Below are 11828 nucleotides of genomic sequence, written 5' to 3' on the forward strand. Positions count from 1 at the left end.
GTTGAGAAATTTGTAAGTTATGATTTATTTTCAATGTCCATGCATTGCCTTTAATGGGAACTTTGCTCCGATCAAGATGAGCTTTGAGTGTCTATGATAAAGTGCTATATAAAATCCAATGCATTATTATTATTATTATTATTGGCCAATGACTGTTTATTGCTGAAATAATCATGCAGTTGAATCAAAATTATGTCTGAAATTATACATTTCACTAGTAAGGTGTGCATACATGAGATAGTGTGACGTGAGCTGTTTTATTTGTATTTTGTTTTATGGATAAAATGTGAATGCAGCGAAGCTCTATTGCCCCGTCTGTATTTCTTATACACTACAACCTGCTCACTCCACATTATTCCTCACTTTACGTGTGAAAGCCTTTCACTTGTTGTAATTTCCAGACCGTCAAAGAAATGGTGGCCAAAAAATATGAGGAGGATCGAGACCACAGATACCCAAGCCTCTTACAACTGTCCCTACAATTTTTATACACACCAGCCTCATCAGTGCCATGTAAGTGGGTGTTCTCTGGTATGAGCAGTATGAGTACTCATACTGCCAGCTCGGACCATTCCAAGCTCACAGCAGGAATCCCCCTCCCCCTTCCCTGTCCCCAGGTTCATTTGGTGCCCTTGGTGAAAGTCGACTTCGGCGCCCCCCAAAGAGAAAAGAAGTCTATGTGCAGCGTGTACACATTTAATATTTATTTAAATTATCAATACAATGTTCTCTTGTTTTTTTCCCCATTCACTAAATGTCTGTGGAAGTCATGATGATATCAAATTCAGCCACACACTGATGGGACTGGATCAGTCTTTACCGCAAATCCTCCTGATGTTTTCAGGTGAGCGCACAGTCACTTTCACTGCCTGATTCACTCAGCTGGAGGCTGTTTTCTGCAGTAAATGGAGAGAAAGAGCAAACCTGTGACCTTAAAGCTGCTATCCGGAGTTTCTGAGAAATGTCTCAATGTCCCGCCCATAAATAGCTCCACTTCCTCCCCCTGCCTCTGCAATCTACCAGAAGCCACGCCTCTACTTTTCTGCACGCACATCGCAGAACATAACAAGGTCTCATCGGGTCGCATTGATATAGGTCTATGGGTCAGGTAAGAGCCAAAATCATATTTACCTGTTTGCTGTTGTGACGCTCGGCATTGTTTCAGTGCACAGTTCCACATTCACTTTGATTGACAGTCTCAAAAACAGGAAGTTGAAGCTTATTGGCTGGGTGCACTCAGTGATCATTTCCATTTGTATAGGGGTCTATAGGACGAAGGAGGGCCTTATATACTGTACATTAATGTATATGAATGACCACCTGCAGTAAACCACAGTAAAAGACTAGTTAGGAATTTTTTATGAATTTCAAAAGAATGATACATAAACATAGATGTCTCAGAAACTCCAGATATCAGCTTTAAGGACCAGATGCAAAAAATATAAAACAAGCTCCTCTTTGTTTCAGTTTGCAACAGTTCTCTCATTCAATTCATTCATAATACATTGACTTTAACCTGTTTTAGCAGCGTAAGAAGCCAAGATCCTTTGATACCTCACTGTTTCCTGTGCTTTGTAGATCCATCCTGATCTGGAACTTGTAACCCACACGTGCACTTGTTTTTCCCAATGCACCCCCTGACATTATTTATAGAGTATCATGCCATAAATTGACTGGTCTGGCCCACTGAGATCATACATATGTCAAGATAAAAATTGAATTATTGTTTAAAAAGACAACTATTTCCATTGAAAACATTGAAGTCTCACGTCTAATCGACACTGTAGAGGCGTGACCAAGCGACTCCATCTTGAGAGGGTATGAGCAGAGGCAGAAGTGTTTGTAAATCAACAGAGTTTAGAGGCTCTCAACAATCAATTATTCACTGAATTTAGGATGATTGATCTTCAAAGTGGTTAGATTTTTTTTTTTACATTGTCACAAATAGCTATCACACAGAATGTTTGGACCTTGTAAAAATGCAGTTTTGCTTTTCATCACTAAAATACAAACATTTACTTTCTCTCTTCTGACCAAATGTAAAAAGAGAAATAACCTTTCACAGAAAAAAGTGAGGAATAATGTGGAGTGAGCAGGTTGGAGCATGAAACAGGAGCAATAGGGCTGCTCTGAATCAAGGTTTCATCCATAAAATAAATAGCCCATTAATATTGCACAGCTTACAACTGAATTATTTATTTTAAGACATGAATTTGGTCAATGTGCAAGTTCTTTTTAACAATAAACTGCTCCTGGTCTGAAAAAGACTTAAGATTATAGTCAAAAGAGATATTTTCAATGTATTGGATGTACAGTATTTAATATGTTGGCATATATGTAATGATCCAGGTAAATACATACATAAAATAACTCCAAAACATACATTACTATGATGCACACAAAATGACAGCAAAGATACACAAAAATATACAGAATGACTACAAAAGTGCTCATATGAATAACAGAAAATGAACAAAAAGACAATTTGAAAAAGAATAATAATCTATAAAATTACAAAAAATAAATAAATATATTTATATTTATCTAATTATTTTTCCTAATGATTATTTTTTTCTAAAACCAATTACATTTATTTCTATTATTATTTAATTAACTATTTATATCAAAATTTTGTTCTGTATTTTTAAACTCGATTTATGTTTGAAGAAGTAAACGTATAGAATACAGTTGCTTGAGATTGTGTGATGGTGCTTTACTTAGAAAATAAATAATAATATATATAATAGTAAAGAGGATACTTTAGTTCAAGAGGACACAGTCGTCGTAAAGCATACTCGGAGCTTGGAGTCCTGGTTGAATTCATTAGCAACCAACTACAATACTACAGGCAACTTTATGGACACCCAAGGATAATAATAATATGAATGATACATTGGATTTTATTTAGTGCTTTTCATAGACACTCATTTAATATTATTCAATTAAGTGAAAACATGTACAGGTATTATTGCAAAGGGTGTGTTTCAAATGTATTATACCTTTTAAAATTATATTAAAAAAAATATATAAATTTGGGGGGTGCGGCCCTCCAGCAGATGGCGCCCTAGGCGGCCACCTGTGTTACATGTCGGGATGGCCGGCCCTGCTCCAGAAACATTTTCCCCCTAGAATTAGTTTTTGATAATGGCCGGGTACTCTGTGCCAATATTGGGCCCCTAGGCCGAGACAACGGTGAGAGACCTGTCCCCATCCCAAAGGCGTAGGGACGCGACCCTCTCGTTCACTGGGTTTGAACTCCAACACGTGGGGTGGGCTTGCTTATTGCCCCCCAGCTACTAGAACAAGAGCTACTAGAATACTTTTTCAGAGACATAAATACGCCAAACGGGAGTTGTTTTAATTTGAACAAAGAATTTCAACATGTGGAACTCTATTATTATTTATTAGTACAAAAATAACAACAATAAATTTAGAACATTTTCAATGGCTGGAAGAATAAAGTCAATAATAATAATAATCTATCTATAAAAGCAAAAAAGGTTTGTATGTGTGCGTGTGTGTGTAGCGAATAGCTCACCGATGTGGTGCCTGTTCGACCTGAAACTTTGGCAACGGCTTCCAAATACCCTGAGTGTGTGCATCTGTTATTTTGGAGTAATTTGGTAATTTCCAAATGTTTATTTTAATTTTATTTCAGCTTGACGACACATTCATGTTCACCCAGAAGTGAAACCTATTCAGCTTTTGACCTCAGCGTGTGAGGGGGCGCTAGTGCACCATCTATATCTATTTCACTGCACAGCTCCTCACAGAGGCGAGCTGGAGTCACGTGTGCAGCCAGAGCCAATCACTGCACACACAGCCAAGCAGACACGGACTGCAAACACACGAGTAAGCGAGAGGGAGGCTGTGTCCGAAATGGCGCACTACGCACTATTCTCATTCATATTTAGTGCGTACTAGTCCCTCTTCGATAGTGTGCACAGAATATGACCGTCAGGATTACCCGGATGTACACTATAGATCAGGGGTCACCAATCCTGGTCCTCAAGGGCCACTATCCAGCATGTTTTAGATGTTTCCCTCTTCCAACACAACTGATTGAAATGACCAGGATTGTAATCAGGCTTCTGCAGAGCTTGATGATGAGTTCATCATTTGAATCAGATGTGTTGGAAGAGAGAAACATCTAAAACATGCTGGATAGTGGCCCTTGAGGACCAGGATTGGGGGCCCCTGCTATAGATAGTTTAGAGGGGGAGGGGCGTCTGAGCAGGCGCGTTCACACTGATAGACTAGCAAAGCTCTCAAGTCTCACTGATTGGGTCTGATGTGAGTCACTGATGTCCGTGCATGTGCGTGGCTAAAGCGCGTGCGTGTGTGAGCCGCAGAGTAGCGACATACACACACACACACACACACACACACCAAACGACAACAAAAATATTAAAATAATTCAAAATACACAAAACTAAATATTTATACAAAAAATACGCAAAATGACAACAGAAATGCATAAAAATACACAAAATGACTCCAAAATCACACTACAATGACAACAAAAAACAATAATTATTCAAAAAAGACAATTGAAAGATACAAAAATATAGATAATGACGTTAAACAAAACAACTAAACAATATTTATACAAAAAGTACACAAAATGACAACAGAAATGCACAAAAATATACAAAAATGCTCCAAAAACACACAAAATGACTCCAAAAACATACATTACAGAAAAATACACCAAACAACAACAAATATATGAATATGACTCAAAATACACAAAACTAAATCTTAAGACAAAAAATACACAAAATGACAACAGAAATGCACAAAACGACACCAAAAAAGATACAAAAATACACAAAATGATTCCAGAATCACACTACTTTACTTTGCACCCCCAAACAAAACCTCTTTATAACACTACAGAGTACAGAGTATGTACACCTCTTTGTACTTCCAACCTTCAAACACATACTCATCTGACCATAATTGGCAACTGTACTTATGCTCCCACATGAATGCATACATCCGACGGGCACTGTACTAGTGTAAATAAATATCAATAATACCACATGTAGTAGCTTGATATGAATTATATTCCTATCATCACACTAGAAAATTAGTTAAGAGCTGCTGCTATCATTAATTGACTTACCTGACAAGAAATGAGCCACACAAATTCAGATGTTGTCCAGATTTTAGCCTCGTAGATCCTGGTTCAGCTTCACTAACCACAAACACCTCCTTTCCTCTGATAACTTTTTACATTGTTCTCCCTGATTTGATATAACTTTTGACAGTCTATAAAACTCCAAATGTTTTTATGGTCTGACCGATTGGTACAGCCAAAAACACGTCAGTAATTCACCAGTTTCTGTGTGTAAGTTTCATTGGTTAACTATCTGAGCCCTTCCAGCCTCTTCTGGGGCATACTTTTTATAAGACTCAGCACTTTTGCACTTCACGTGCAACTTATATACTCACATGTAAGGAAGGGTCATTAATGTTTAGGTTGTATAATTTATTTTTTTTAAAAGAAGGTTGGACTTTTAAATTTACTGATTGTTTTGCGCCAAAATAATTTTTCAGCAGCTATCAATATAAATCCTGGTCCCTGAACACCTTGAAAAACCTTCTCCTGAATTATTTCTGAAAACCCAGTTTCCTTATTTACAGATATTAAAAAAAAAAAAGTAATCGATAAAATATTTATTGACACATTGACATTGGTCAATGATTTTCTATTGACTCTGAATAAATAGACTTCTAATACCTTTTTGTGATGTGTGTGTGTGAGTTAGAAAGCAAGTTCTTTTCCCACTTAGTTCAAATATTGTTTTATTATACATTTAGATACATATATAAAAATATATATAGCTATAGATATAGACATAAGATAGAAATTAGAACAACAACAAGGCTGATGCTGTTGCCATTGTTGATGTTGTTGCTGATGTTGCTCTTGTTGTTGCTGCTGATGCTGTTGATGGTGCTGCTGACGTTGCCCTCGTTGTTGCTGCTGATGCTGCTGTTGACATTGTCCTTGTTGTTGCTGTTGCCGTTGTTACTGCTGACGTTGCCCTTGTTCTAGCTGTCTGTCCTTGGTGCTAGGAAAAAATAGAGAACAGCTGACGAGTCTTCTGATTCAACAACAAAAGCAACATCAGCAGCAACAGCGGCAACAGCATCAGCAGCAACATCAACAGTGACAGCAGCAGCAACGACAAGGACATCAACAGCAATATCAGCAGCAACAATAGTTGCCCCTGTTGATATTGCTGCTGATGCTGTTGATGACATTGATCTTGTTGTAGCTGCTGATGCTGTAGTTGCTGCTGATGTTGCTGTTGACATTGCCCTTGTTGTTGCTGTTGCTGCTGACGTCGCCCTTGTTGTTCTTGCTGCTGATGTCGTTGCTGTCCTTGATGCTAGGAAAAAATAGACAACAGCTGATGAGTCTTCTGATTCAACAACAAGGGCAACATCAGCAGCAACATCAACAGCAGCATCAGCAACAACAAGGGCAACTTCAACAACAACATCAACAGTGGCAACAGCATCATCCTTGTTGTTGCTGCTGTTGATGTTGCTGTTAACATCCTTGTCGTTGCAACTGCTGTCACTGTTGATGTTGCTGCTGACATTGCCCTTGTTGTTGTTGCTGCTGATGCTGTTGCCACTGTTGATATTGCTGCTGATGTTGCCCTTATTGTTACAGCAACAGCAGCAGCAACAACATGGGCAAAGTCAACAGCAACGTCAACAGCTGCAACAGCATCAGCAGCAACAACAAGGGAAATATCACCAGCAACATCAATAGTTGCCACTGTTTATGTTGCTGATGATGTTGCCCTCGTTGTTGCTGCTGCTGTTGCTGTTGATGTTGCTGCGGACATTGCCCTTGTTGTTGCTGCTGCTGTTGCTGTTGCAGCTGTTGATGTTGATGTTGATGCTGTCGTTGCCCTTGCTGTCGCTGCTGATGCTGTTGTTGCTGATGATGTTGCTGTTGACATTGCCCTTGTTGTTGCTATTGCCGTTGTTGCTGTTGATGTTGCTGCTGAAGTTGCCCTTGCTGTTGTTGCTGCTGATGTCGTTGCTGTCCTTGGTGCTAGTAAAATATAGAGAACAGCTGATGAGTCTTCTGATTCTACTGCAGGCTTGTTTCTAGGTGAGTTTCTATGATAGAATCCACCATAAACTAAACTAATTCACATGGTTAAAGAACATCTTAGATGCTGATATATGCATTTCAAACAATCTATGGAGAGCACAGACACAATTTGAAGTTAAATTGATGCAAAACTCAATACTCTTAGACTGAGACATTAAAACACATCTGATTAAACTTGTTCTCAGAGAGTGTGTCCATGTCTGCACATCACATTAAGGTACACCTCATTTTTGTTTTAGAGCATTGATGAATTATTATTAGTATTGATTAAGGTATCGACAATATCCAAGCAATAAGTGAGAGATATTATTCCCGGTATGTTATTCTCTTCAAATTTTCTTGATATTGTGAGAAATTTTAATGTAATTCAGGAAACCCTTGTGAAATAATTTGATGAAAATTGCACAGTTTGGGAAAAACTGAGAGTTCTTTCAACAATTTGCAATTAAAAATGACTGCCATCATGTGATCTAAGCATGAAAAGACTAGAGTTTCCTTGAAATATTTGGAGAAGCTGATATATTGTTTTCTATGTCATTTTAACTTTTTTCCAAGGGGATGAATTGGATGATCTAAAGTTTAGTTTGACATGTGTCTTAGACTAAAACAATAAAACACACAGTTGAGATTAAACCTGTGTTCAGAGTGTGTGTCCATGTCTGCATATTACTTTAGATACACATTATTCTTGTTTTATAGTAACTGATGACCTGATTTCACATTTGTGGAAAAACCATTTAGAAATAAAATCCTCATAAAATGAAGTGATGTTTTGAGTAATGATACTTACCGTTAGTATGTTGGTGATGTTTATTATACATTCCCATCAGCAGGAGGGTGGAGGCAGAGGTGGAGCTTTAGTCCGTGATTTTTTACTCTTTTTCCCCTAAAAACAGACACGTGAAAATTCTAGTCAGCTGATTAAACACTTCCACAGTCATGATGTCATCACCTCTAAGGTTGATGGGTAAACATTTCTGCAGAGTAGACTTACGTAGTTTGCTTTGTTGCTCCAGCCGGGGTTATTCAGAGCATGGATGTCAGCTTCTATTTGGGCTTCTGCTTGAAAGAGTTCTCTTTTGTTTTCTTCCAAAGACTTCCACTGTGGATGAACAACAACAAAGTGTCACACACACACACACACACACACAAACACAACGAAGACAAAAATGTGAAGATCACAGATAACTTATTGAGGAACCAACAAACGTACACGTTCAGAAAGAACTTTGTTGATGGCAGCACTGTTTCTAATGCCGAGCTCTTCCTGCACCGTCTTCCTCTCACTTTTTAAGAAAAGCATGAATGCGTTGGGAGGTTTCTTAACATATGGGCCCTTACCCTCCTCACGCTTCCTTTTTCTGAAGGAACAAAACACAAACAGTGAGCAGAGAGTAGTAGAGAGAGAGAGCAGGGAGACACTCTGATCAAGAGTTACTCAGAAAAAAAAGACAATTAAAACAACTCAAGGACACTTACTTTGGAACTGGGATGGGTTCCAGGGCCTCTGGTGGCATGACAGCCAATAACTCATCCAACTCATCTCTACAAAGATAAAAACATAAACACGCTGGATGAGAAATCATGTCACAAACATGTGGACCAACGTCTGATGGATCAGGTGTGTTTGTTTGCTTTGCTTACGGTTCTTCAAAAGACGGAAAACATTCACGTGGGAAGAAAGGAGTGCTGTAAAACTGGAGACACAAAAACATGAATGTTAGACACCAGGGTTTGGGTCAATTGCATTTTTCTATTACAATTACATCCTCAATTATCCATGTTCAATTACAACTATATTATGAGTATGGTGACCTGCATTTTTTCCAATTACAATTCAAATTACAAATATGATTTTCCCCCTGAAAGTCAATTACAATTACGTTGTCAATTACTAAAGTTCAAATTCAGTTAATCACAATTACTGAGCCTGGAATGAATAACCCCATAAAATGTGACCTTCCTCTTATGTTAGCTTTCTGTTAGCACCATGATAACGGGTCAGTTGTCTCCCACGTCTTAAATCAACTATAAAATACACTAAAAATTATTATCTATCATTCAATTTGTTTTTGATCTCTTGGTTAATTTGTTAGACTTCCTAATTAATGAAAATATTGGTATTATTGTTTTTGGTGTGGGCGTCTGAGCCTCTTTTCTGTCAGTATACCCCTTAATTATTATTTTTTTTTCCTTCAATTTTTAAAATTGTCTTAACAGTAAAAAAAAAAAGCCATATTTTTCCATTTTTATGCCTTACTATATACAGCCATATCTCTGAAATGTGGGTGTTCTACATTTTATTATTTTTATTTTATTTTTATTTTTATGCCTTACTGGATTTTATGACAGCCTTATCTGAAAAAAAAAAAATTCCCAGATTTTTACATTTTTGTGCCTTGGCACTGAATAATTACTATTACAAAGTCAATTATCTGAACTCAATTACAATTTAATTATGATTACAACAGCAACAGTTTTTTTCCCCAAATACAATTACAATTATAATCATTCTATAATTGTAATTAGATATCAATTATGTGATTACAATTTTTTTTTATCCCAACCATGATATCAACCATCCACCAAAAAACTATTGCTTGGGTCTGTCAAAGAAACCAAACTGGGTGATATTCCAATGCCACATAAGGACTGGATAAAAAGATCTAAATAAATCCATTAAAAACTGTGTTTATAACAACGACAGAGTCATATAGAAGAATGAGGAAGGGTCTGTCTGTTCTTAATGGATGAACAAATGTATGCTGTGATGTTGCCCACATTGGCACCATGTGTTTCAGTGATTCTTACTTGGAGGTCTGTTAACGGTGGAGGAGGACATTTACAAAGAGGAGGAGCAGGAGATGACATCACAGGGTAAGTCGCCCAGTGCACCAGTCCTGCAACCTCTGGATACAGCTCCACAACATCTGTAATCTCAGGAAGGAGATTCTTCAACTCCTCCTCCTCCTGGACCACAGGATCCATCAGCATGTTCAATGGTGTCCTGTGACACAAAGAAATAAACAAGGAGACAAAGAAAATAAATAAGATACACACACACACACACACACAAAGAGAGAGAGAGAGAAGCTGGAAGGAATATAAACCTAAACATAATACACAAAATGATTCCCAAAGCACATGAATAAACAGTGAAATACACAAAAACATTGAAAAAAATCTAAATAAATGAAAAGTTGCACTAAATGACTCAACAAAGACAGACACAACAGCAAAGACACACAAATTGTCAACAAAGTTACACAAAATGACAAGAAAATACAGAAAACAACAACAATAATAGAGAAAGTGACCCCAAAAATGCACAAATCAACAACATAAATGCAGAAAAAGACAGAAAAATACAATAAGAATCCCCAAATAACAAAAACACACAAAATGACTCCAACAACACACAAATCAACAGTAAAATGCACAAAAACATAAAAACAAATGAAAAATTACACTAAATGACTCAACAAAGACAAACACAACTACTTCAAGGAACAAAATGACTATGAAAACAACAAAACATTATAGAATAGCTACAAAGACACACAAACTGTCAACAAAGTTACACAAAAAGACAAGAAAATACAGAAAACCACAACAATAATACAGAGTGACCCCAAAAATGCACAAATCAACAACATAAATGCAGAAAAAGACACAAAATAACAATAGAAACCCCCCAAAAATACACAAAATGACTCCAAAAACACACAAAATGATCCATATCTTGCCAAATTATTTGAATTCAAATGTTATACAAATGAAAATATATTTAGAGGATGCACAAAACACTTGAAAATTGCTCTTCTATAATAGTTAGCCAAAAATAAAAATAAAACGTTACGAAAAATGTTGAAACATCATTAAAGACAAGTCAGTTTTGTGTAAATACTTGTGACACACACTCCTATCAGCTGTATATCATTTAAATTAGTAGTTATATCTGTAATTATGTTGCTATTATTATTATTATACTTTGTGATGAATGACCTCCACATGTACGAAGATGTCGGAGCAGTGCTGCCGCCTGGTGGAATGTAGTAGGAACTACTTGACGGTAAAATAAAGCCTAATAAAACTTCTACTTACTTCATTTTGAGAGCGGAGGTTGTTAATATGTGATATTCTGGTTGATAATGTTCAGAAATAATCGCTGGCGATTTCTGAGAGAGTTTTCCTTGTAGACTGAACAGTGAACTGCAGACACAAATACTGGAAAACGGTTTGTTTTCTTTCTAACCGCTTATATAGGGTGAGAAATGAAGCGGTTGCCATGGAAAACGTGTATTTAAATAATGCACTTTTTTTTTAAAGCAACATTATTGTTTTTGTCTCGTGTGGATAAAGCATATATCACACATTTCTGGCGACCCTAGCAAGGCCGGCTTTAGGCCATGGCCATGCCTGAATAAAAATAGGTAAAGTTTTTTTTTTCTTTTTTTTTTTCTTCTTTAAGTCAGTACACAGTGTGTACACATTATTATATATTTTAAATATCAAGACAAAACAATTCTGCGACACAACACACCATTGGAAAAAAATAATACAACCTATTTTAAAATGTAGAATAATGCACTGTAATACAATATAACACCTACAGGTATAGTGCAAATGTCTCGAGGGAACAATAAAAAAAAAGGTGCAAAATCCAAAATCATTGCACTAACAG

General features: G+C 36.9%; 1 protein-coding gene across 2 annotated transcripts; it reads right to left on the reverse strand.

The window, feature by feature from the left end:
* Positions 1-5943: 5943 nt before the first annotated feature.
* LOC114455545 (transcription factor 7-like) lies at positions 5944-11531 on the reverse strand. 2 transcript variants are annotated; one of them, XM_028436875.1, is made up of 8 exons: positions 11249-11531; positions 9956-10151; positions 8789-8841; positions 8624-8689; positions 8358-8505; positions 8139-8246; positions 7935-8030; positions 5944-6401 (listed from the first exon to the last, which is right to left on the reverse strand). In XM_028436875.1, exons 1-7 carry the CDS (start codon positions 11251-11253, stop codon positions 7971-7973), a joined length of 636 nt encoding a protein of 211 aa, XP_028292676.1. In that variant the 5' UTR covers positions 11254-11531; the 3' UTR covers positions 5944-6401; positions 7935-7970. The 2 variants fall into 2 exon arrangements, with proteins under 2 accessions (XP_028292676.1, XP_028292677.1); XM_028436876.1 differs by lacking the exon at positions 5944-6401 and adding an exon at positions 7025-7081.
* Positions 11532-11828: the final 297 nt, after the last annotated feature.

Source organism: Gouania willdenowi, chromosome 21 (genome assembly GCF_900634775.1).
Source record: "Gouania willdenowi chromosome 21, fGouWil2.1, whole genome shotgun sequence".
NCBI classification, from domain to species: Eukaryota; Metazoa; Chordata; class Actinopteri; order Blenniiformes; family Gobiesocidae; genus Gouania; species Gouania willdenowi.